Source organism: Corylus avellana, chromosome ca5 (assembly GCF_901000735.1).
Source record: "Corylus avellana chromosome ca5, CavTom2PMs-1.0".
NCBI lineage: Eukaryota > Viridiplantae > Streptophyta > Magnoliopsida > Fagales > Betulaceae > Corylus > Corylus avellana.
Genome location: NC_081545.1, coordinates 4,489,882 through 4,517,082, shown reverse-complemented (window position 1 = coordinate 4,517,082; position 27,201 = coordinate 4,489,882). Strand labels below are relative to the sequence as shown.

At 36.4% G+C, this 27,201-nt stretch overlaps 3 protein-coding genes across 4 annotated transcripts; all 3 read left to right on the top strand.

Annotated features, from left to right (window-relative positions):
• Positions 1 to 310: 310 nt before the first annotated feature.
• On the top strand, positions 311 to 11,088 carry LOC132180785 (uncharacterized). The gene is made up of 14 exons (XM_059593730.1): positions 311 to 402; positions 1,579 to 1,714; positions 1,829 to 1,962; positions 2,280 to 2,318; positions 2,424 to 2,516; positions 2,616 to 2,732; positions 3,755 to 3,850; positions 4,748 to 4,861; positions 5,607 to 5,660; positions 8,505 to 8,552; positions 9,336 to 9,486; positions 9,773 to 9,938; positions 10,459 to 10,528; positions 10,618 to 11,088. The coding sequence occupies exons 2-14, from the start codon at positions 1,633 to 1,635 to the stop codon at positions 10,876 to 10,878; spliced, it is 1,425 nt and encodes a 474-aa protein (XP_059449713.1). The 5' UTR covers positions 311 to 402; positions 1,579 to 1,632; the 3' UTR covers positions 10,879 to 11,088.
• A 793-nt stretch (positions 11,089 to 11,881) lies between these two features.
• Positions 11,882 to 13,369, top strand: LOC132182950 (cyclin-U1-1). Its single transcript, XM_059596325.1, has 2 exons — positions 11,882 to 12,376; positions 12,932 to 13,369. The coding sequence occupies exons 1-2, from the start codon at positions 11,952 to 11,954 to the stop codon at positions 13,203 to 13,205; spliced, it is 699 nt and encodes a 232-aa protein (XP_059452308.1). The 5' UTR covers positions 11,882 to 11,951; the 3' UTR covers positions 13,206 to 13,369.
• Positions 13,370 to 17,456: 4,087 nt separating this feature from the next.
• LOC132180532 (peroxisome biogenesis protein 22) lies at positions 17,457 to 25,795 on the top strand. 2 transcript variants are annotated; one of them, XM_059593401.1, is made up of 8 exons: positions 17,458 to 17,751; positions 21,109 to 21,345; positions 21,437 to 21,484; positions 22,608 to 22,664; positions 22,745 to 22,846; positions 23,496 to 23,561; positions 25,128 to 25,229; positions 25,360 to 25,795. In XM_059593401.1, exons 1-8 carry the CDS (start codon positions 17,647 to 17,649, stop codon positions 25,462 to 25,464), a joined length of 822 nt encoding a protein of 273 aa, XP_059449384.1. In that variant the 5' UTR covers positions 17,458 to 17,646; the 3' UTR covers positions 25,465 to 25,795. The 2 variants fall into 2 exon arrangements, with proteins under 2 accessions (XP_059449385.1, XP_059449384.1); XM_059593402.1 differs by lacking the exons at positions 22,608 to 22,664; positions 22,745 to 22,846 and having other exon boundaries at positions 17,457 to 17,751.
• The last annotated feature ends 1,406 nt before the right edge of the window (positions 25,796 to 27,201 follow it).

Sequence of the window (27,201 nt, the reverse complement as noted above, 5' to 3'; positions counted from 1 at the left end):
AGTTTTGGGGGTAAATTGTCATAATTAATAATTTAAAGGGTAAATTATCATTAATGTGGTAATTTGAGGGAGTTATGTGGGCTTTACCTTGTTTTTCACTTTCAAGTTTCAACCAAAAAAAAAAAAAAAAAAAAAAGCTCCCAAAACACGTTTCCGAAAATGAAACCAAACAGGCCTTAATTTCAAGTCAAATCCAAGCCAAACTCTTTAAATTTTCATTATGACCCCTATACTATTGTTATATTACCTGGTCCCCCTACTTAGCCCTTAATACTCAAACCCCCTCAACCATTTGCGCCAAGATCAGTCAGAGAGATCCAGCCGACCCCAGAAGAAGGTTGGCATTGCGCGACACATGCAATTCAAGACAAGAAATCATCAAAGCCGTGCCAGTCTTTCTCTGTAAGTCTCTTCGGATCTGATCCACTTATGATCTCTCTGTTTTTGCTTCTTTGTTTTCTCTTTGTGTGTTATACCGTTTGTTCTTTTTGTGGATTTTCCGGGTTTTTTGGAACTGGAGTTTGATGGGTAATTCTGGGTTTTTAAGATTCTGGTCGGATTTGTGAGTTTGGGTTGTCATGAAGTACTTTGGGAAAATTCTGTTCTGATAATTTTGTTTTTTTTTCTATGATTGTAATTCTCATTGTTTGGGTTTTAAGGTCCAGGAGGCCGTGATCTTATGGCTTTTCATTCTTTTTTGCAAATTAATATTGCTTTTGATTGACAAGAATTGTTGACTGGTTTGGTTGATGCAAGTGAAAATACATAATGTGTATGGTGTGTTGGGAGAGAACGAGGAATTCCACGAATAATCAAATAATGTGTATGGTGTGCATTTTGCTTGTTGAAATGTGGGAACTTGTTAGCGTTATCTCCCTGAATATGCTGCGACTCTCAATTCTGTTGAATTAGTGTTGACTGCGAACAATTGGGTTTGGTTGTCTGGATCTTGTTTTGCCAATGTAATTGAAAACACGTTGGATTATATTTGCACAAATTTGAGGCTTTTGTAGAGCTTTGCAGCCTGGTAGTCAATGCTCAAAGCGATATTGGTTGTTATAATAAAAACAAACCTATATTGGGTCGTCTTAGTTCCTGATTTATATGCTTGGAAGTTGGAATTTCAGTTAGTCTGATTTGTTTGATGCCTCTAATTAATGTTAATGAGGTTGTTGTTTCTCATAAAGAAAGGTTATATAGTTAACCTGTCAGGCAAATCGTTCATACTATTACAGCAACTCTACATTGTTTCATAATTTATGCTACGAGTCTGGGTATCCTTTGGAAAGTTTAGATTACTGTGCCCTGATTTGTTTTGCTGTGACTATATCATCAGGAAAAATTAGGAACTATGGAAAAATGTTTAATATTTTACACGTGTACCCTTTTATCACCCCTAAAAGAATTATGACTTTTTTTTTTGTCCCTTTGAAATGATATGGTTGTCATGGTTGATTACTATTTCAATGAATGCCTTAAGTGATGGTCTTTTGCGTTTAAAGTAATGGCCTATTATCAATGTCTCATGATTGTGCTTTTATGAAGCTTGATTTTTCTCTGTAATTTCACATATTGCAGGGCTTTAGTGTAGGTTAAGTTGTGAAATACATTACTATTTGCTTATCTTCATCTATGTTTGGAGGTCCTGTGACAGTTCCTTCCAATAGCCCACACTTACGGAAGTCTGGAAGCAGACCTGTTTTCTCTGATCTTGGTACAATTAAGTTACAAGCCTTTGAGTTATGGGCATTTTGTAGTTACAATTTTTTTTTTCCCTTGATGGTTACTTTTTCATTACATCTAATGCTTGTTGGTGAATGTCTTTTAGGTACTGGTGAGCTGGAAAATGGTGTTGAGGAAGGTTTCTTGCATTCAATAGAGGCAAATGATATGAAGGGTGTGAGTACACCAGTGAGCACTGCAGCAATCATGCCATCGCCTATTTTATTATGGAGATTCAAGGTTTTATTAGTTTTGATATACTAAATTTTTTTTAATTGTTTTTCATTTAACTATGATTTTAGATGTTGGATGGTTGGGAAATAATTCAAATTTAGAAAAAGATTTAATGTTGTAATTGTTCATGTTTTGAGAAAATGTCACAAATAGAGATCATGGTTTCTTCTCTACTCTGTCTATGGGGTATGTAATAATCATGATCAACTGCATTTTGGTTTTAAGTCTAAGATTTGTTTTATTATGTCCCCTTTTTTTGTTTTTGTTTTCTTTTCCATTTATTTAATATCTGTTACCAGATTCTGATTTAGACTATCTTCCAGGTACTGTTACTCTTTGTCTGGGGTTTCTGTTGTTGCAAGGTTAGTTCCTTTTTTTGTCTTTTATTACTGATGGGAGCAGTGGTGGCAATGTCTTGTATTGCACGTTGTCAAGATGTTCTTATTTGGCATTTGTGAATCTTGCAGATTGGATGGGCTTCTGTAATGAGAATGGGTGCTGACTTAAGGGATTTGTTTCTATATGAGGCATTTTTGTATTACAATCCTCTTCTTCTTGTGGTTAGTCATGATTTTCTTATTGAGAGTAGACTCTCTTTTCCATATTCTTCCATTCTTTATCCTTGAAGTAACATATTTTCTCCTAATTTGGTATTGCAGACTATGATGGTTTGGCTTTGGGGTATCAATTTGTGGTTTTTTTCCCAAGCCAATGTCAATTATGCAAAAATTTTTGATCTTGATCAAAATCATCTAACTCACAGAGAAATTTGGAAGGTACTAATTATAGCCAATGCAATGACTGTTATTGTTTGTTCATTACCTAATAATTTGTATTGATTTTTTTGTCTTCTGATACGATGCTGTAATGGCTTGCCAAAATTTTGTTGACTTGTTTCTAAGATACTGACTTTTGTGCTTTGGTAAGTCTCTAAGATCCTTTTGATAACCTATTTGGTTTTTTTTTGGGGGGGGGCGTTGGGTTGTACCACAGTACAATGTGAAATGAACGAAGACCTAAATTATCTTCCTCATTGGATATGATTCTTGAATTAGGATGCCCAAATTATAGCTTTCAACATGTCTCATGGTTTTACAATGTCGTCAATGGGATGTGGAAGTGGTTTTAACTTGTAATATGAGTTTGACAAAATGTCTTCTTTGGCTGGCAAACAATTTACTGTTTGTTTCCTTGTTTTTATTGGCAATCAGCAAAAACCTTTTAGAACAAGAATTAGCCAAATTAAATGGCTGTTATACGAGTGCAAGGAAGAAATGTTGCAAGTTCTCATGTATTTAAGGTCCAACCATGACTTAGATTTTACATTTATAATAACTGATGAAGAAAGAAAAAAAATTGTGTTTATCATTAGGTGTTGGGGGTTACATATGTATACAGGAAAGATATTTTGTATTTATCCTTTAAATCATTAATATATTTTTTCTACCTTTTTTAAGCCTTGTTAACTTGTATGTAACCCTAAAGGGTTGGCTCAGTGGTTGGACAGCATGGGACTTTGAGTATGCTCCTCGAAGTCTTAGGTTCGAAATCCACTGAGTGCAAACTGCATCTTGGGGCCATTGGACTGGGGGTTCGCCCCCTGAATTAACTGAGGTGCACTTGCGGGAAACTCCTTGCCAAGGGCCTGTGCACCCACGGGATTAGTCGGAGCAAAGCTCCGGATACCCGGTGCCAAATCAAAAAAAACTTGTATGTGTTTGTGTGTACGTATATATCATATTTATTAGTATTGTGAATATTTCTCCAGTAACTCTGACCATCCATTTGATATTTGCAGTGTGCTACATGGATGACCATCATTGTGCCAACTAGCATGACAGCTTATCTTTATCTTTATTCTCATGGAGAAGTATCTTTGGCTGCTTCACAACCAGTGTAATAGATGCATCCACTCATATACACTATTGACAAATTATTTTATTTAGATTATTTGATGCTGGTCATTTCGTTTTCACTGTATAAAACTTATTGCAATATTTTGTTTATATTTTATGAGCTGCTTCTGATATGTCTGAATTCTCACCCTCAAACAAATTCGACATGAGGTGGCTGCATTCTTGGATTTACCTAGGCTAGAGCTAAAACTTAGATCAGTTTTAATGCTTCTACCTGAGTGACACCCTTGGTTGCCAAAAGTATGTAGTTAGTATTTTTGTTAAAATGTTAAAACATATTAGCTCGTCGAAACAGGGGTTTCATTGATATATCAAAACATCTCACATGTTAGGGGTTCCCAGAGCAATTTATATAAGGTTTTATTCTTTGTTCAATTATTTATTTTATTTTATTTTATTTTTTCTGAGCTTATTCTTTGTTCAATTCTGTGTGCATTAAGGTGGATGAAGATAAGGGATATTTATGTTGAAACTTTTATTTGTTCTTTGATGTTTTTGCTTTAAGTTTGATGCATTTATAAGATTTCATACCCAACTTTGATATCGTTTTGCATGGAGTTGGCCAGACTCTTGAATATTAGTTCCCCTACAACAGAACAGAGCTCGCTTGTCCGGATGACTGAACCTGCCAAGCATAAATGAGATATTCATTGTACATATATATATTTTTTTCCTTGTTTAATTCGGTTTTAGTGCTCCTGCATTGTGTATAACAAGGAGTACTGTAATCTCATCATAAGTGAATCATACCATATATTGATTATCATCAGATATTCCCTCATTAACAAAAAAGTGATCTCCTTATTTTGTTATAGCTTTGCTAGTATGTTAAAATTGTTACAACCATGTTAACTTTGAATTGCACTTTACTGCAGGTGTTCTTATATTGTGGTGTTGCAATGGTTTTGATATTCCCTTTTGATATTTTTTATTTGTCATCCCGCTATTACTTGTTAAGGACTCTTTGGCGTATACTTCTACCACTACAGGCAAGTGTTGTTTTGTTATATCATTTTTTTTTTCTAGGAAACTTGTGTGTTTCTACTTACTGATGAATAGTTACAATGCTTTTGATTGATATAGCACTCCAGATAAAAAAAAAAAAACAAGTACTTTCAAACATTCTAAAGTGTCTTCTAAGTTCCGTTATTCATTGACACTGCACGTGGGATTATAACCTCTAAAGGGAAATAAGTACAAAAATTAGGTTGCTCCTCACATGATTCCTAGGATATACTTGAAAATGGTATGTACTGTCATTAAACTGCATTCCTGTGAATATAGCTAAAGCTATTTGATTGCTTGCCTTCATTCTTTCATTGGTCAATTAAGGTGGTGGCGAAATGTGTCGATGCAGATATACTTGATTCAAACCTAGTTACAAACACATACACTATAAACAGTATAATCACTAATCTGTTGAGATGAAAAGCCTGGCAGGACTTGATCCCACAACGTTAATGATGCCCAGTATGGAGACCTTGGTTTGTGTGGTCATTGGTATGCACTGCAAGTATGGTTTTACTTATCACTGGGAGTGTAAGAGCCTTGGGAAACACACTGACCCACAACCCACCTTAATTGTACATGGCAGTATGGCACCACTAACCCAAAAGAATGATGCGTAGGAGAGGAATATAGATTCTGGTCTGTTTTGGTGGTTTAAACATTTTCTTGTTCATGTAGGCCTTAGTATGCTGTATTGAATATTTGGTGTTTGTTTGGTGAATACAGGCAATATCATTTTCTGATTTTTTCTTAGCTGATATCTTGACCTCCATGGCAAAGGTATGCGTTATCTTTCCTGATTTAACCATTCTCCAGTTCAATTCCCATGTCTTTACATTGTTTGATATTTAAGAATTTCATAGATATTGTTTCAAATGATATTCTATGTTTTTTTTTTTTTTTTTAATAAGTAATTCAATCTTATTAGAATGCGAAAGAGCGCAATCCAAGTATACAAGGAGTGTACGAGAGGGACACCCAAAATTAGGGAGAAGAGGAAGAACACAAATTTAGAAATTCTTGAAAATTAGATACGCGAGAATTGTTGAGAGCAAATATCTTTATCCACCCATAAAGGCTAATTTCATTGAAAATCATTGCAACTATCCACCCATAAAGGTTTTTATTTTTATTATAAGTAATTCATTTTAGTGAAAAGCGCAAAAATGCGTAACCCTAGCACAAAGGGCATGATGTATACAAAGATATTCCCCACCAAAGGCTAATTTGTGTTGTAAATCTATCCAAGTCCATAAGATCAAAATGTAGCACTAAATGGCAATTCCCACCCCAAAATTATTGTGTCCTCTCTGTTGCTTCTGCTATTGTCTTCCATTTTTCATTTTTCACAAATTTCTACATGGCATCAAAGCCACTTTCCTGTAGACTCCATATTTTTCTTTCTGCTTCTGGTGTTCTTTCAGGCAGTGCCACCCTCCTAGTGTTCTTTCCGGCGTCCCCCACAATTGTCCAACCATTGTCTCCTTCGGATCACTGCTTTTTGAGCATCCTATTGACTCTGTGAGTACACCATTCGCAAGGTTGGAAGCAAATCCACGCAACACCACAAGAATCAGCCCCAATAGAGGTCTCAGGCCCTGCCCAAAACATTCTGCCATCCAACCATGTGCTTCATTCATCGCTACACGGCCCTTGTCGTCGCTGTCTGTGCTTTCACAAGCCATCACTGGAACTGATTCTGGAAAAGTAATTTCAGAATCAGGTTCTCAAGGTGCAGATTTATCGTTCTTTGGAAACCCCGAAGTCGTGATTTTACGAAATTGTCCATGGATTGCCTCTCCAACGCTTCTGTTCATGCACTCATGTGCAGTGCACATGCCATTTATAGGTCTGCTGACCCATTTCAACCTGAATAACCAGTCTTTTGGCCCAAGTTGACCCTTTCTTTGACCCACAGTAGACCCTGTCTTCGGTCCATAGTCAGACTAGTTTGGCCCATAGAAGGCCCAATCTTTCAACCCTTGTTAGCCAGTATCATGATCCATTTTCGGTCCAGTTATTAGGTCACGACTGCCAGCCATTGCCGTCAGTCTACCATTTGGATAGCCATCACCGGCAACTGCAGCCCATCGCTGACTACACACAAACAAGCATCGCTAGCCACTAGCCAGCCCAGCCTACTGCTATTGACGTGGTATCCGACAGCCTTCCAAAGTATCTAGCAATTGACCACCGCCATGTTCGACAGATAAGATATTTGTCCTTGCTGCCCCAGATCCACTTAAAAAAGTCTTTAAAAGAAAAAGGTCAATTTTGTATTCTTCTTTCCAAAACTCAAGCTTACACTTTAGTTTGAGGGGGTATGTTAGAATATAGGATTTTCATATTAGGTTTGAGAGATTTTACATATTAATGTACTGCCATATATGAGTGATTTTAATTGTTTCACTCCACCTACTTGATTTTTTCTATAAATAAGTTCAGTTGTATTGTAAATTTATCCAAGTCAATAAAATCTCTCAAACCTAATATGAAAATCCTATATAAGATCAAAATGTAGACACAAAGGTGGATGTAGGATGTAGGCCGCTAAAGTCAAACCATCCCAAAATTACTGTCCTTTCTCTATTGCTTCTGCCATTGTCTTCCATCTTTTATTTTATCTCAAATTTCTATATTCTTGGCACTGTGTTCTCTCCAAATGCACCACATCAAACATAGATGCACCATCTTCTAGACATCTATACAACAGTAGCTACCAAACTAGCCTCTCCAACTAACCAACAACTCCACTACCCGTTGAGGCATTACCCATTTTGTTTCGAAAATTGAAAACCAATACCCACAAAACTCGAGCTACTTTTCAGTGGAGCAAAAGATGGTCGATGGATTCCTTGCACATGCAACACTAGTTCATCATTATACATGCCTCTTCCTAAGGTTATCCAAAGTCAAAATCTTCCATGGTGCTGTTGTCCAAACAAAGAAAGCCACTCTTGGAGGGGCCTTGTTTCTCCAAATGCTCTTCCACGGGAAAGAAAAACTTCCCCGGGGGGGGGGCTCTGGAAGGGGTCTAACAAATTCTATCCTCGCCATCTCGACTCATCAATTAAAGAACAAAGTGATTATCTTCACCTCCCAATCATGCACTGCTCTGATGAAGACGATATTCCACTAAATTGTGTCATTAGAAAATAGCATATGGTCTGTCACCGAGGCCTCCTTAAAGCAAGCTATGAAAACAACACTGGGAAAGATGCCTTTAAGGTCTAATCACCACATCTCCTTGCTAGAACCTGATGTTAGACCCATCTCCCCTCTCAAATTTCACTTATTATGGTTTTTACTTAAATATATAATTCATATTCATATAATTTCTCGATGTTGAAAATCACATGAACATTGCATTTGTAGAGGCACCATCTCGAGTGCCATTTTCATTGAAAATGCCCGAGAATGAAACAATCGGTTTATTTTGGTGACCATGTTCATACACAGATGCATATGTTTTTCCTAATTAATTATTTTAGTGGAAAAAGTATAGTATTAGTGTAACTATGTTGTTAAGCTACCCATGTTTTACCTTGTCTTGGGAAGGTAGAATCAGGAATTATACTTCCCGCTATGCCTTTTTCATTGATTGTAATTGTCACTTCTGTGCAGGTTTTCTCAGATTTGGAGCGTTCAGTATGTAGAATGGTCCATCGACAGGTTAATGTTCTGTTCCTAAGCCTGGTTTTGTGCATATTATCATATTGACTCTAATCAGCTCCATTTTATGTTATTTTTTTGGTGAGATTTGCATCTTTTTTCCCCTAATTGAAAGTCAACTTTTTCTTTATTCTCTCTCTCTCTCTCTCTCTCTCTCGTTCAATTTGAAATGCTACACATTAGGTTTTCCCCCTATATGTTATTATTTTATATCATGTACAGAAATTGTCAGAACTTTTTTTTGGTATAACCAAATTGATTCACTTGAAGAAGTTGTTTTATCTTCACTTTGGTATAAATTGTAACATATTTTTAATTGATAAGAGTAGAATGGAGATGTTAGACTATACCATATGGCTGGGAATTGGGATAAGGCTAAGTAAAGTTAGACTATACCATCAATGGAACAACTTAAGTGTTCTTTTAAATTTTTCTTGATATTTGTATGCTAAGTATGCATTCAGATAGTTTTGAGACTCAATTCATTACCCATGAGAATTCGGTGAGAAAATTAGTACGATATATGATTGTGCCACATTGATAATGAGGTCAGTGATATGTGAAAACAAGGAAGAACATTGTTTGAATTCTCTGCCTTTAGCTCCATGAACCCAAGTAACCGACCCCTTTTACTGCTGAAATTTCTAATGGAGCCTGAGGTTTTTCCAATAATTCAAGTCTGCCGATCAGTATTTGCACCTTTTTTTTTTTGTTAAAAATGGTTTCATATAAAGTCGATGCTTCACTTCTCTCTTGCTAAGAAATATCATTTAAATCAAGCAGGTTGCCACTATAGCATGGTTTGAAGCTGATTCTGTTTGTGGCAGTCACTCTGTTGCAATCCCTGTAATTCTTGTTTTGCCTTACCTTTTTCGTTTCTTCCAATGTCTTCGGCAATACAAGGATACTGGGGAGAAAACAGCCGTTCTGAATGGTAAGATCTCATGGTTATCACATTTATGAAATCTTTATATTATTTATCATCTGATGTCTTTTGAAACATAGGGTGTCCATTATACTGGCTCATTTATGTTTCAACTGCTGGGTTCCGCCATTTCCCTAACATATATTAATTCCTTGTCCATTAGTATTTTTAGGTCTGTTTATATTGTTATTTTGTAACCATCATATCTAAAACTGTCAACTTTATTGTACAATTATGAGTTACTTCTGGTTTATTGCTTCAATGTTATAGTGATTTTATTTGCTTATGGTTTCAGCTTTAAAATATTCGACGGCAGTACCAGTGATTTTTCTTTCAGCCCTTAAATATCATGTCTTCCCTGATAGGTGGACAAGCTTTTATCGGCCTCTCTGGCTTCTCTCTAGTGTTTTGAATTCTTTGTACTCATTCTACTGGGATGTGACCCGAGACTGGGACTTGAGGTATGTCAACTCTTAATACCTTGAGACTGTTACATACTAAGCAAACTTCTCCCTTCGATTACTCTTACTTCTTGTTTTTTGGAGTCACCTTAATCACACATTAATACCATAAATCCTTGTAGCAGATGACCTCTAGATTTATGTGCACAAACAAGCATTTTTCTTGGCACTTGTTCTTCCAAAAGGGTTCCATAAACTTTTTAGTCATATATGGTGTTACTTTAGAACATGTAATCACATCAAACTCATGATCATTTGATTTCAAATTAAGTTGTCACAAATGTTAATGTTGGAGGTTTTGGAGCCAAATTGTAAATTACTTATAAAAAGAAAGCGTTGGAGTAAAATTATAACTTCCTGGGTTACTTATTTGGCAACCATGATTTTTCAATAAAATTTGCTTATTGTGCACTAAAGTTACAGTGATGCAGGCCATATAAAGAACACAGACCATACTTTTTCAGAACTTGTTGCACCATGAATATGCTTTTGTGAGTAAATATCTTTTTCTCTTTGCCAGTGGCTTCACTCGGATATTCAAGTTCAACAAACCTCATCTCTGCTCAAACCTGTTACATGGACGAAAATGGGTGAGGCTTGGCCTATTTTGTTGCAGTATTTTAGTCACACAAGTGTTTGAATGCCTTAAATGGACCTATTTTATGCATATGGATTGCAGGTTTATTTTTGGGTGATCGGAAGCAATCTTGTAATGCGTTGCACATGGACATACAAGTTGTCTGCACATCTTCGCCATAATTACCTAACCGTTTTCGGGATCACTGCCTTGGAGATTTTCCGCCGCTTTCAGTGGATTTTCTTCCGTGTGGAAAATGAGTTGAATAAGATGAACTCCAAGTCAAATATCCAGCTTTCAATGAATGACATCCCAAATGAGGAAGAGAAGAAGTTGCTTGATTCTAGTGTGCACAGTGTATAGAGAATCAGACGGTCAATGTCTTGCTAGCAGAATCATTTGAGGTTTAGTAAAATATTTTGGCCACCAGGGTTCACCATTCTATTTGGGACTTCATTTTTATACGAGGATGTTGAAAATTTTCCTTTGTTCATAAAGAAAAAAGATTGTTCAATCATTAGATATTTGATAGATATATTGATTCAATTTATTACAGTATCATTGTTTATTGTAGTACCTTACTGGTGGATTTGATGATGACATTAACATATCAATCGACACTTGAACTCGAAGTTCCTAAGAAAGGGGACCTTGTGTTCATGTCCTTGTGCCTTCCAGTTTTTCTGACTGAGCAATGCTCAAACTTCTGTGTCCACAATATGGCAAAATGGCGGCCTTCATTTCCATATCTTTCCCTTCCTCTTGACGGTGCAAATAACCCCTCTCTTGTATCCTTTCATCTTACTTAAAAAAAAAAAAATAAAAAAAATGTATAGCACATCTATTTTTCACGGTTCATTAAATAAGCTGCGCTTTATTTATTTATTTATTTTATTTTATTAACATTCAGCCATGCCTTGTAGCCATCACCACCACCATTTTCCAGTTCCTTAAACATAAAAGACATGTATGTTACATGATTATCGGATGCATAGACATTCCTATTGTAGTGTCAAAAAGATAGGTCCATGACATGAGACATGAAGAACGTGCCATTCTTTTGTTTACTTCGAAAATTCCATGCCAATATAATGCCATACAAATTAGTTTCCACCTCCAATTTCATGAATTATTTCTGTCCAAATAAAATCCATCTTTGATTTACCCTTCAGATCCAATGGCTCAGAATCACAGTCTCGCCCACATCCCTATTTCCCACTAGCAAGATCACCCAAATTCCATCTACTAAACTAATATCCAACCATCCCTAGAAGTGACAGATCAGGAAGTACACGTGTCAAAAGTCCAGTTCGTCTCCCTACAAACTAGATAACATATAGACCCGGAAGCACCCCACTCTTTGAAGTCTTTTAAGCATCCAAAATGACTACAAATTCTTCCTCACACCTCTCGGAAAAACCACCAAAATGGCCTAGATGTTAGCTACCGGTGGGTATAATAACCAAATCCGGCAACCGGAGCCGGAGCCGGGCAGCGCAGAGACCACCACGCCGAGAGTGCTAACCATATTGTCTTCCGTTTTAGAGAAGCTGGTGGCTCGAAATGACCAGCTGGTGGAGTGCTTGAGCCAGCAGCTGGATGAGTTAAGCTTATACAGCTCGGGTCGGGTTGGGAAGAGCTTGAATGCTTTTGATGGCGTGAGAGCACCAAGCATAAGCATACCCAAGTACCTGGAGAGGCTATACAAGTACACGAGTTGCAGTCCATCTTGTTTTGTGGTTGGATATGTGTATATAGACAGGCTGCTTCACAGGCACCCTGACTCCCTCGTCATTTCCTTGAATGTGCATAGATTACTTGTTACAAGCGTTATGGTTGCTTCTAAGATGCTAGATGATGTGTAAGCTCTCTCTCTCTCTCTCTCTCTCTCTCTCTCTCTCTCTCTCTCTCTGTGTCTCTCTGTGACATGCCTGCTGTATTCATCTTCCTTTGGCTTGTATTCTTGATGTGGGTGTGGTTCATTATAGGGAAATATGTCATTGGTTCTTGCCTGTTTGGTTTTTGGGGTACTCTTTGAGTTTTTCATATTTGAACATTTTTTCTATGTAAATGTAACCATTGAAATCCAACTGAAATACCTTAACACTGTTCTGAATTGGGTTGACTCGATCAATTCCATTGGAATACTACAGCTCGTTCTGCTTTGAATATGCAATGAATTTAACAGAATCATTGCATATAATGCATACCAGGTATACTGTGAAAGCACGTAAATTCTCTGTGTTTTGTTTTCTGTCTTTTTCTCTTTACTTCTCACTAAATCGCATAGTCTCGACAAGACTATACAGCGGACATGTAGCTTGAGAGGCAGGATTAATTAATCTGTTCTTCCCAAAAGAATAGGCAAGGTTTGTTAGAAAACTAACGATCTTTCCCTTCCATTGAACTATTACAGGCATTACAACAATGCATTTTATGCTCGGGTTGGAGGGGTAAGCAATGCTGAATTAAACAGGCTGGAGCTGGAATTGCTTTTTCTGTTGGATTTTGGAGTTACAGTGAGCTCTCGGGTTTTTGAGAGCTACTGCTTGCACTTGGAAAAAGAAATGTTATTGAATGGCATCGGGCAGAAGATTGAAAGGGCATTAATTCCCAGTGCTGTGGATGATTTGACTGAAATATCAATAGAAGATGCACAGAGTTCTTCACCCCCTCAGATAGTGGACTGACCTGCATTTTTCTGCTGCTGCTTCTTTCTTTTGGCTCAGAAAATCGTGAATTAATGTTGGCCATGCAATCATGCAATATTCATGGGCAGGTTTCTTGTTCGTATCGTATAATCATGGATGCCTCAACAGTCCACATTGATAATGTTAATATTCCAACACTTCCACATTGATGATATTAATATTTAAATGCTTCTTCTCACGTGTTTTGTAAACTCCTTTTCAACATGTAAAAAATGACTCAGAATATTCAAGTGAAATAGATAAATTATTGGGTCAGAGTTTTAATTCAAGATTTCTATTCTAATACCATGTTAAAATACTTAAATAAGCTAGCAAATGATCGCTACTACCTTACTGGTCGTCCGATCATACATCGAACGATGTGTTCTATATCTCCATCTTGATCAGAATGATCAGCTCATTCGGACCTATCCAAATGAGGCACATTGGATCCTTCTCGTCCGAACCTATTCCGAACGCCATTTCAAATGAGGTTTTTTGGACTCCTTCCATAAGCCTTCTAAAGAAGCTTCGTTCAAACAAGTCTTAGACCTCGTCCTTACGCCATCGTCAGTACTAGTTCTTTTCATAAATTCAAACACAATCCGGCAAACATCAATTAATATTATAATACTATCATTCAATTATATGAGAGCTTTAGGCGAATTGAGATTTCCAACAATTTAGATAGCATATTGTGAGAGATCTTATATGCGACTTACATGCCCAAATAAATTTTGAACTGCCTAACACCTCCTATTCGGACAAATATATCTCATGTAAACTCTCTCATACGTGAACATTACTGGAAATCCATATCTGTATTAGTTGTAGTAGAATTGCAAGCATTGGTAAGTTAAATTCCACTTTTGAAGATGAATATGTCAATTTTTATTTGTTTTTTCATCACGTTAACAATTCATGTGATATTTGTTTTTGTAAAATGTGAATTTGTAAAATATTGTAGTAAAAACAATATAGTTATTCAAGTAATTTCTAAAAAGTTTATGCTAGCTGATGGTAGAATCTTGAAAAACTAATCAACCTCTCTCAGATTAAAAAAAAAATAAAATCTGAGAGAGGTAGAGATATTCTTATAGTTCTAACTTGCCAAGGCAGGACAGATTGAACACATAAAAGATTAGATTGGAGAAAACCCAATTTTTTTTTTTTTTAAAAAAAAAAACTATTATCCTTTATAATTGTTGCGGTTGTTCTTGCCATCAAACTGATAAAAGGCATGGGCCTCATTGGGTTTCCCATATTTGGAAGACGGGCTCTTTTTTGTCCTATTTATTGATTTCCTAAACTCCTTACAAAGATCCAATAGGAATCTGGCACGCAAAAGAGCCGACTCTTCTTCTTCTTCACCTTCTCTTCAGAATTAGATGGCAAATTCCCCTTTGCCCGCAGCAGATGATGATTTGTTGGTCAACATACTCGTGGTGAAACCGGCACCCCCAGAAGGTACGAAGAGACCATGAAAGCCTTCCTTGTGCCGCGCAGGCTGTTATCCTCTGAGAATCCTCAACCGACGTCGTACCAAACCTGCTTTCCCACACAACCCTCCCGCAGTTCTTTCACCGGTGTCCTCCGTTCATCTAAGATGTGTCGGAGTACGTTTGTTCATTGGCTAGCAACGCGCAGCAGAGTGTGTATGTCTACCACGTGGTCACGGAAGAAGCAGAAGAATGTCTGTGCTTTTGGGATTACTTTTTTTCGACGGAGAAGTACTTGAGTTGCAGGGAAGATATAATTTGCATGGAGTACGAGTCAGAGCATTGGCTGGCAATTCCCAGTGGAAGGATTTCGCTCCATTTGGACGACGGAGAGCAGCCGCCGCAGAGCGAAAGGGCCAGGCCATTGGATTCCGCAGTAGAAGCGCTGAAGGAGCTCGAACTTGAAGAGCCTGCGGGTGTGGGGCGTGCCATCTGCTTACATGATCAGGATGACATGAACGCATGCGAAAGCGTGGATTAATTCTCATGGACTAAAAGAGTCCTACAGAATTAGAAAAAGAAAAAGAAATAGAATCCTATAGATGCTGGTTTGGGTTTGGGATTTTTTTCTAGTCTGCTTAACTTGGATTCAAAATTGCAAATATAGAAGAATAAAAAATAAAAAATAAAAATAAAAATAGAGAATTGGAATTATGTTTGGGTTGTTTGAAAAATATAAAATTTTGAATTTAATTGAGTGTTAGTGGTGTCAAATCACCTAAAAAAAAATAGAAGTTAAGAAAAATTGAAAAGAATTATATTCCCAAACAAGCGGTAATGGCGCTTAAAAATTAAGATTCTCAAATTTATTTTGCACTTTTAATTTGCCTCTTTCGTTGCCAATTTCTACTGACTTGGGATGAATGATGTGTCACTTGACCCATAAATGATTGAAATTGTCTTTAATATCTCAAGGTCATATCTGTTCATGAAACATAATTATGTTTTTTTTAGATTTAAAAAAAAAAAAAAAAAAAAAAAAAAAACTAGCCATAGAGACCCATTGACTGTTTTGTGGAGTGGTTGTATTTCTTTTGCTGGTTTTATGTTTATTTGATGTTTCATTTCTGTTTCGCTGCACTCTTTGTTTTTTTTTGGATTGCTGTCTCTCTGTTCTTATTTGGTCTGATCTAATAGAGGAAACTTTTGTAACTGATGGTCATTCTTCATTGACGGCTTCATTCCGGTTTTCGACAGTACCTCTCCCGCAACAACTATTTCACGGTGGTTATTGTTTTTACCGCTTAAAGCACTTCATTGAATTATTTGCTATTTATTATTGTTTTGTGCGGCCTTAGAGAGGCCTGGCTTCTTTATGATTTTTTTGGGGTCATGAATAAAATTATTGTCTATTGTTTTGTGTTTGTTTGTATTGTCTTTTCTGTTTGAGCTTTGTTGTTGGGGTACTTATCTCGTTATTGTTGTTTCCATATAAGGATGGATATCGGTCAAAACGGTTCGGTTTTGGCTCTTATTGGTTATTAACCGATAATTTTCGGTTAAACGGTTTCTTAACCGATACCGAACCAATAAGAATTTTAACCAAAATTATCGGTTATAATGGTACACGGTTAAATGGTTCGGTTAAACCAGTTAACCGATTATAAATCTCACATTTTTCAGTGTTCTCTACTTCTCTAATCCCCAAGCACCAAAAGGCAAAAACTCTTACTTGAATTGAATCTTTGATGCTAAAAGAGAGGTCTATGAGAGCAGATGGGGGCGGATGTTGCGAGAATTGGAAAGAGAAAAAAAAAAAAAGGGGGGGGAAGAAAGCCATTCTCCTGCAATGGTGAGAAGGAAAAGAAAAAAAAAACAATGTGGAAGAAAGAATTTGCTTTGTGGGAGGAGAAAAAAAAAAAAGAAATATGTGGCGTGAGAATTGGGAAAAGAAATGGTGAGAAGGAAAATAAAGAAAAACAGAGGAAGAAAGAGTTTGCTGCATGGGAGGAGGAGAAAAAAAAAAAAAAAAAACCATAGGGGCTCAAACCCACAACCACAAAGATCTAAACCTTGTGCTTTAGTGCCATACCAACTGAACTATACTAGTTTTGTTACCAACCTTCCCCCATACCGGTTCTTATTGGTTAAAACGGTTAACCGATAACAAATGATTAACCAGACCGGACCGGACCGATAAGAATTTTGGTACAAAATTTTTAACCGATAAGAATATTGATTAAACGGTTACAGTTAATATCGGTTCGGTTGAAGCCGATAGACGGCCGGTTAAACGGTTAGCGATTAATCTGCCCACCCCTATTTCCATATAAACCACTTCCTTTATTTGATTTTTTTTTTAAAAAAATAAAAATAAAAATAAAAGGTTAGCCATGGATCTTCGGCCATGTAATCGAGCCAAGCTAAATCAAGCTTTAAAATTTCAAGACCCTAGTCATTGAGGCCCATGTCAGGTTGTAGGGCTCTTGCTATGGAGGTGTGGAGTCTGTTGACATTTATATATAGCTTGAGTGTGTGTCTCTTACATGGAGGTTGGTCCAACCATGATATATTTTTTCTTACTTTTTTGTTTTTTAAAAAATTTACGTGACACAAGATCACGTGATACAATTTTCATTTAAATTAACAGAAAAATGTGACCAGAGGGAGCAAATTGAAAGTACTGATTAACTTGAGGGATGAATTGTTAATTTTTAAAACTTAGTGGGGTGAATGTAAATTGATTTAAGTTGGAGTGGATAAGTTTATTTTTCCAAACAATTTGTACAATCGAGAAATAAAAAAAATAAAAAAGTCCTGTAGAACAAGCACCTACTCTCTTTTCGATCATAGACGCAAAGTACAACTCTCTCTTTCTGTCTCAAAAATCGAACAGTGCTAAAGCGATGGACCTGAGAATTTGAAGCGCTCTCTTTTTAGGACTGTGCGGCTTTTTGAAACGAGACGTTTGTTTCTTCGTGTTGATTGGTTTGGGTTCGGCCATGGCAGAGTCGTCGAAAGAAGAGCTGGTCCAGCTGATCAAGCGCTTCGGGGCTTATCTCACCGTCAAGATTTCCAATCTCCTTCCGATCTCCCTTCAGAACCTGGTTCGTACGTCTATTCCCTTTTCTGCCAGTTTCAATTTCGAAACTTTCTTGAAGTTCCTGCCGGATCTGGTACTCATTTCGCGCCAAGAATCCATCGCTCTCGTCAAAATTTATGTCGTAATCTGATGGTGTTGTTAGTTTATCCTCTAATTTTGATTTTTTCTTTGATTTATGCCGAATTTGGTGCTTGTTTGAATGTTAATTCGGGTTTAGAGCAGCGATTAGTAATTATGCGATTTCTGATGACGAAATTTGATATTTTGGTGTGTAAATTGCTCAAACAGGGAAACGCAAATGCAATTTTAATGGGTTTAATTAAATTTTGTATAATTTTAACGAATAAAATGAAGATTTAGGCATCACGGTGGAATTTGAGTAGTGAAGCCTAATGTCCATTACTTGAAGTTGGAATTCGATTTAATAAAATAAAAAGCCCCCCCCTCCCCAACGAAAAAAAGTTGATATATATGGGCGGCCTCACATGCTTTATTGTAGCAACAATCTAAGTTAATCTTTTTACCTCACTTTCAAAGATGTTTTCATTGTTGGTATGGAAAGGTGAATTATTTTGCGCCTAGTGGGATTACTGGCATTTGCTCATTTGAATCAATTCAATGAGCTATCAAAATACTATCTTTCTTAACATCAGTAGTAGTACTACTAGGTGGCTTGAAGTCATGTTGTTCTCGCACATTTGCGCCCTAGCTCCTTTTAGGGTTGGGTGGCTGGGAATTATTTCATTGATTATGGGAGTAACATCGTGCTATCAAAAGTAGCTAAGGTGGCTATTGCACAAATCAGTATGCTAAATACGGTATCAAGTCTCACATGGCCATGCCTAGTCTAGGGATTGTGCTGATAGAAATTTGTTTAGAATGTCCTGTCAAGGGTTATATGGTTTTTTTGTCACAACTCATGGAAAACGCTAGCCAACATCTGCGTTATCACTCCAAAAGAACTAGTTAAGTTACAATCAGAGCTTCCTAAAATCACTCAATCAAGCTCAGTCTCAGCTAGTAATGAATTAATATGGGACTTCGGCACCCATGAGCACCTTTATAATCCACGTACTCACTAGGAACAATCCACCAACCCAATATGGGACTAACATTCTAGGGTGTCACAATGCCCTCACTCAAATTCTTGACATCATCATTATGGCCCATGTCATGTAATGCCCCAACACCACATGGTGTTACTAGGTTGCTTTGATACTGTTTGTCATGACCTAAAAAAAGCGCTAGACATATCTGCACTATCACTCTAAAAGAGCTAGTCTTGTTACAATTGAAGCTCCCTATAATCACTTATAAAGACTGGTTATAAGTGATTCTAGTCTTTGTAAAGACTAACTTTATTGTATTTTCTGAGGAGATGCCTTTTTGGGGAAAAATTGCATAATTGGATAACATTTTGTATTCCTTCGTTGCACTTTTTGTATTTGTAAATTCCACTTTGATGGGTTTTTTTAGTAACTCTTGTGGCTTGAGACAGGGAGACCTATTGTCTCCCTTTCTGTTTGTTATTGTAATGGGGGCATTAAGTAAAATGATTTCTACTATAGTGAATGCGAGTCTTTTATCGGGCTTCTCGGTGGGGTCTAGGAGTGGTGGTGCCATCAATATTTCTAGGGCTGGCAAAACGGGTTGGTGAGTTAGGTTCGAGTCAACCCGCCAATCGATAAGGGTAAACCGAAACACGACCCGTTTATCTAAACGGGCCAAACCCTTAAACCCGAACATGACTCACGAGTGACTTGTCATGACCTGCTTAATAAATGGGTCACAAACGAGTCAAATAGGTTGATCCATTTAGACCCAAATGCGACATGTTTAACCTGTTTGACCTAACCGAAATGACCTGTTTGATCCGTTTCAACATGTATTTATTATATAAAAAAATATGTATAATTTGATAAATGGGTTAAGTGGTTCAACCCGTTTATGCCAAACCCTAACCCTATAATTTTGTGATAAGTTCACGGGTCGTGTCAAAAATTGTCAACCTTAAAAATATTTTTCACCAAAACAACACTTTGATTTTTTGAGAAATATTGACAGTCCACTCTTCCAAGGACTTAGCACCTGTGAGCGCCTTTATAATCAACTCACTCAATATAGACAGTCCACTCTTCCAATATGGAACTAACATTCTGGGCATCACAATTTCACTAGTGAAACTATAAATAGTGAATAGATAAAGAAACAAAATGGACTAATTTAAGAAGTTTAATTTTTATAATTTGATGAGTAGCTATACAAACTATGGCCAACAGCTACCTTATTTTCTGTTTGGGGAACATCTGACTTATGATGTCTTGTCCTTGGTGTAAACATTGCTGAGTGTTGTAATGGATAAGTTTCTGAACAGAAATGTGTCATTGATATAGTATGGGGTTTGCTTCTTTGGAGTCATTATTTGGATTTACAGTCTAAGGAGGCTCTTCAATTGCTTGCTATCTTAATAGTGTCTTCTAGAGAAAAATGCCAAGCACTATGACTTGTAGCTCTTTTGAACCAGATGATGTATCTAGTTGGACTTTATATTGTCCTTTGCTTTGTTAAATTCTGTTGAGTTTTCAAGAGGACTTTTGTAGCGTATATTACCGCTTAGCATGCAGCATTGTGAGCACCTCTGAGTAGTAGTTCCTGAGAAAAATGGGTTATTCGGGCTTGAGAACTTAGTTCCTACAAGGAAGACCAGAGTTTAAGAACAGAGTCATCATCTTTCGGCTGGAAACTTTTATTTCTGTGAAAACTGTAATTATTTGTGCTCCAATCTTCATGTTTGCAACGCATCTATTATTACAGGATGCTACAAATGTCTCAGAGTTGAATGTTAAAGCTTCAAAAACTCAAGATTCTGACCTTCCTCAAGCGTTCCTTCTTTGTTCGCAGAGCATTGTTTTATTCTTCTCTAATGGTCTTTTCCTCTTAGGGAGTGTGATGTTCTCTTGAATTAAGCTAATGATGTGATGTTCTCTTGAATTAAGCTAATGATTTTAAGGCTATGCAAAAGCCACTACCAGCGAGGATAGAAGCAGTGGCTCATGAAAATATCTGGTAGTCCTTTGAAAGGAGGGGGGAATTGAATTCTGATGGACATATAAGTCTATATTAAATGCTATCAAAAGTATATGGGTTGCTTGATAAAAAATGGAGAGAGAGCAATGATGTTTAAGAGAGAGAGAGCAATGATGTTTGAAAGAAAGAACAACAGTTTCTATGGGCCTTATTTCTAATTCGTGTTATACAGGTTCAATCAATTAGTTTTTATCTATGATTGGGAATTATCCCATGCACTGAATTTGTATCTGGGGTAATTTGGGATTTCTAAGAACTTTCAAATTGGTAGCAGAATTCACGATCTTTCGGGGCTATTGCGGGGCTTGCTGTTGCAATAGTCTTCACTTGGAGGCTTTTGAGATCACCTAGTCAACCTCAGAGAAGGCAACCCAAACGACAGGCTGGAACACCTGGTAGTTCTGGTGTCAGTACCCCTTCAAATGTAAACTTGGTACCTCCCGGAGTTTCTCCATCCTTGGAGGATTCAAGAGCACAAAATGTTGTTGATGAGTTCTTTCAGCCGGTGAAGGTTGGTGTTGAGTTTTTTGCATGAAATTTGAATTATATATTGCTTTAATTTGACTTGGTTTAATCTAACGTTGCTTTTCCCCCCTTTTCAGCCAACTTTGGGGCAAATTGTAAGGCAGAAATTGAGTGAAGGAAGAAAGGTAATTAGCAGATGCTCAATGATAGTCTTATAAGCGAAGCAAGATTATCTTGTTTTGATTATTATGTTCTTTCTATTTATGGAAGGTCTTAAGGAAGTAGGAATAGTTCTCAAACAGCTACCAATTGAACTAAAATCTATGATTAATGGATACTTTGCTTTTCTTTGTCAATGTGAACATAGGTGATTCCTCGATTTTGAATCAGGATCTTATAAAACCTTCATCAATTTGCCAGTTCAATGGCCATGCAGGACAGAATTGCCTGCCTATAGCTTTACTGATGGCAGACTATTCACGGATCTTATTTGAGTCGAGTATTCTGAAATAAATTTGTAAATATAGGTCATGTATAATGTGTGGTCAGGATTCAAATTATCGGTAGCTGATAAGTGTTGGCGTTTTTCGCAGTCTCCGGTGTCTGATTCTTATTGGATTGACGATAATCTCATACAGTCGTACTTGTATGCGCGTCTAAAAATTTAAGGGAGGAAAACAAATAATCATATCCAGAAAACTGCATATATATATAATTTTTGTTTTCCTAAATGCTAAATGAACAAACTTTAGAGTTAGTGCACCAAGTAACAAGTTGTAAGAGGACAGGTTTGATGAGTTTTTGATGTCTGTGTTCTGGGTCTGGGTTTATTAACTTATTGAAAATTTTAAAGTAGTTGAAGGGCTGCTCTACTTCTGAATGAGAAATATAAAGTTCTACAATATGTGGAGCACAAAATTGTCTTCTGAGTAAAATAATAATAAATACTTGAAAAAGATAACTAAGAAACATTACAATAGAATGATTTCTGAAAGATGTGATTCTGAATTACTTTATCTTAAAAGGGTGTGTACAATTTGAAACATACATGAAACTTAAGTGATTGGGAGCCAGCGTTCCACTCCTTGATTGCCGTGCCTTTAAGCTCTTCACTGCATGTTGTAAAGAATAACTTCCAGAGTTTAACTTCATGAAATCATGGTTTGATTTCTACTTTTAGTTTGGTCTAGGCTTATAATATATAAACCGCCGGATTTGCTACTATTTAATATTTCTGAAAAAATAACTGCAATTAAAGATTGTTTTTTCTTATTCGCTTGTAGTTTGTATGACCTGTTATATCTGTAGGTAACATGTCGTTTGGTTGGAGTAATTCTTGAGGAAAGTAGTCCAGAGGAGATTCAGGTGGTGAAACTTTGTTTTTAATAAATTTTTGTAAAAGCAATCTGGAAAAGGATTGACATTGTTTACTATGTTCATGGCAGAAACAAGCAACTGTGAGGTCCTCTGTGCTGGAAGTACTATTGGAAATCACAAAATTTTGTGATCTTTACCTCATGGAAAGAGTTGTGGATGATGAAAGTGAAGTGCGTGCAGACCTTGTTAATCCTTATTTTGTGACGGTTAATCAATACTTTATTTTTGTTGAAGTGTGTTGTGTCATGTAATGTGCTAAACAGTTCACAGTGCCAGTAAGGAACTTCTTAAGTGCGTAACTGTATATACTACTGTGCTCATACTCTCTGCATGCTTGCCATGTTCAACATTTTTAACATATTTTTGTAGCATGGAAGCCATAACATGGAATTAATATTTTCTTAAATACGAAAATATTCAAAATCAACTGTACTATTTAATAATTGGTTGAGGTTAAATTTTTTGGCTTGCTTCCCGTGCACTTAGAGGTTTGTGTTCTTGTAATATATTTAATTTATGAGGATTTTATTCTTAAAATGTCTTGCAAATTTGTCCCATCTATAAATACATGGATGGATATGTTGACATAAGAGCATTGGCGATGTATAATTCATGGACATTACGTACTAAGATCTCTAAACTGTTATTTTTTATCAGCATAGTTGGGGTTGTTTTATCCTAGTTGCTGCTAACAGCTAGTGTCTTAACATATTCACTCTGCAGACTGCTCTATATTAGTGTTTTCTTGCTGCTGTATAGTAGTTTGTTAACTATTAAAAAGTTTCCCTCGTCATTTATGGGATGAACTGTTGTCTGCAGAGAAAAGTTCTGCAAGCTTTGGAAGATGCTGGGGTTTTCACATCCGGTGGTTTGGTCAAAGACAAGGTAAAAAAATGTGTACCTTAAGTTTTATGATCTTAAAAGCAATTGAAATCTTGTTCTAATGATTGTGGACTTACTGGACAAGCATTGTGTCATGTGTATGGATGCATATGCACACACCATGTACCTATGCATCTATGTACATAAGCAATCTGTCTTCCATGATAACAAAAATAGGCCTTCAGCCTTCTGCAAAGAAGCGGGACACACCTCATGAATATAATAACAAAATTGCCCCTCATTGCACATGTTTCTGTCCTTTATTTTATTTTACTGTATGACCTTGGCTGAAATGGGAATCACTGAAAATTATGAAGCTTTAACGCTTGGAACCTAATCAGCAGTTGATATCCTTGGATCATAAGGTTCTCTTCTTCCAGAGAACCTAAAGAACAATTTATTATAATAGCATCACAAAATTAGGGAAGATTTTATGATCCTTAAGCGGACCAAGGTTCCTTTGAGAGTTGTTTTTTTCGCTTGGTTGGTCCCTAGGGAAGATGCTTAGTATAGACAGCCTTAGGAAGTGGCATGTCATTGCGGTCGATAGGTGCTATATGTGCAAAGATAGATGGGGAGTCCGTGGACCATCTTCTTCTCCACTATGATGTTGCTTGCGCCTCATGGAATATTTTTTTAGTCACTTTGGTATCTATTGGGTTATGCCTAGTCGGGTGGTTGATTTTTTGCTTCTTGGTGGATTGGTGGTAGCACTCAAGAGTGCTGTCGTGTGGAAGATTGTGCCCTCTTGCCTTTTATGGTGCCTTTGGGGGGAAAGAAATGATTGAAATTTCAAGGACTGCAAGAAGATATAGGAGGAGCTTAATTTTTTTTTTTTTTCCTGTGTCTTTATACTTGAATAGATAGATTTGTAGCTCCTTTGATGATTAGTTTTAATGATTTTCTTGTTCTTTTTTCTCCTTCTAGATATGCGTTTATCTTATATACTTGCTGTGTACCTAAGTTGCACTTTGCTCTTTTAATAATATTTGGATTACTTATTAAAAAAAAAAAAAAACCCACAAAATTAGCTTGAGGAACAAGAGCATTGTGGCTAGCACTTGACCAAGAATGATGATAATTAGTGGGAGGACCATATGCATGCACACCCAGTGACATTACTGCTGTAAAACAACAGTCGACATTATTATGGGCACAAAGAATGAAAAAACAACCAAAGATAGTCAATCCTGAGTTCTTAATAACTAAAGCAAAGAACTCAAAATTCTTTGACTACAATTATAGGGAAGAAATGTGTTGACACAGTCTCGTAGATAAAGATTAAATTCTGGTACCTGATCTAGCCATTTGGCTTATCAATTCTATTGGCTAGGAGAACTTGTAAGGAGATCAAACGCTGCAATGACTATCCTTGTTCTGGTTGCAAGCGTAAACTTTGACATCTGTACCCTGCTAGAGAACTCTGAATTATAAATAAAAAAAAACTCTGGATATGAATGGATTTAATCTGCTTTGTGATTAGTATTCACCAATTCAGATGACCTGTTTTTATGTTTTGTTTTTTCATATTTGTTATAATGTCATGATTCATGTGAAATGCGTGTACAGGTTCTTTTCTGTAGTACAGAGAATGGGCGGACATCTTTCGTACGGCAATTGGAACCAGATTGGCATATTGACTCAAACCCTGAAATCGTCACTCAGTTAGCTGTATTATCACCACTCATCATTTTTGGATAGATGTTGATGTTGATTTGCAAAAATGTTGATAATGTGTTGATATTAATATATTTACCCATCCTAGTGCATGCCTTCTGAATTTTATTCTTATCTGTTACAGAGATTCATCAAATACCAACTTCACATATCTCCTACCAGACCCGAACGAACCGCTCCGAACGTATTTAGCGCTCCATCCTTGGAACAGTTCTTTGGATGTGTTTGACTCTGAAGCCAGTAAAAAGATGCAAATATAGTTTTAAACTTTTCATTTAGGCTGTATTTTCTCCCTTTTGGATTTCATTCATACCCCGAGTTTCTGCTCGTTACAGCTAGATGTTCTTTGGATTCCCTCAGTACCGTTAATTCGGTATTTCTCCAATGTTTTAAGGGAGAGAAGCTTTCTTTGTTTGAAATTTGTGCAATAGATTTGGTCACATCCAGACCTGGTCATGAGAAATTTCATCTAACGTTTGGTGTCTGTATTTTACTACAAATAAATTTTGGTATTCTGTGATATTATTTTGCAATATTTCAGTCAGTTTGTCATTGTAACTTGTAAGCTGGTTGCTGTAGATTTCTTGACTGTATTGGTGAGTTTCAGAATGGCTTGCGTTGAGAACACGTGGTACTCTTATCTTGTGTCTTGTGTGCACATGCCCAAGAACACAAACAAAAGCCCTTCAATAATTCATTTTCTTTAATTCTCTCGAATTTATGTTGGTTTTTGTAGATTTATTGAGTGTATTGGCGTAACAGGCTTGTCAATGAAGATATGATTTTAAATTGTGAATTGAGTGGCGCAAATTATGAAAAAGGAAAATGATGGGAATATATCCTTCTTGAATATGGACCATCCCATTCTAAAATCAAATAAATGGATTTTAAAATGTTGTTGATTTAGTGAAATTTTGCCTAGACCTCCTAATTATCTTCCATAAAACAGCACTCCACATCAACATAAAGGACATAAGTAATGAAGTTTATATGGTAATTAGGATGGGTGGACTAGTAGAATTAACGTTTAAGTTCTAAAAATTAGTTTTGATGTAGCCATAGGGAGTCTTTAATGACTATAGTTACTTGGAGTGACTCTCACAACAGTCACTTTGTTTGGTAACATTTTTTTTTTGGAAAATACATTTTACTTTCCATGAACTATTCGCTTATTTGCACTTTGACTTCAAATGTTTAAAAAGTAACACTTGACTCCCCCCCCCAAAACTTCCAAATTATTGCAATTCGACCATTCTGATTTTTTTTTTTCCCCCCAAAATGCTCCCATCCCAATTTTTTTTTTTTTTTTAAAAAATTAATTAATTATTTTTTTAAAAAAAATTAAAAATTAAGGGGTTGTCGGCCACCCCAGTTGGGCCTAAGGGTGGCTTCGGCCACCCTAGACCGGACACCCCTTAATTTTTAATTTTTTAACTTGGGATGGAGGCATTTTGGGAAAAAAAAATCAAAATAGTTTAATTGCAGCAATTTGGAATTTTTTTTTAGGGGAGGGAGGGTGGAGGGAGGGTCAAGTGCACTTTTAAATAATGGAGTAAATGAAACGAACGTACAGATAGTTCATGAGCAGAAAAAAATGTATTTTTTCCTTTTTTTTTTTCTTCCTTCTGTTTTTTTCTTTTCAAAACAAAATCATTAACAAAAAAAAAACTCAAAACTACTTTTATTTTAATGGCATATGAACATTTTTTCAATCAAAAAAACACATTCTAAAATGCATTAACATAGAGAGTCATGCTTTGATGTCAAAAGCTCCAATCAACCTCACTATAGTAGAATAACAAGCAACTATTTTGAGTATTGTTGAAGAAGGAAGCCGGAAGTGTCATTATAGAATTAATGAACATCATTTTAGATTGTGAAATGACTCATCTTTGATGCATACAATCTAGTTAAATGAATCGCCATCAATAGATTGATAAAAAACAAAAAATTAAAAAAAAAAGGG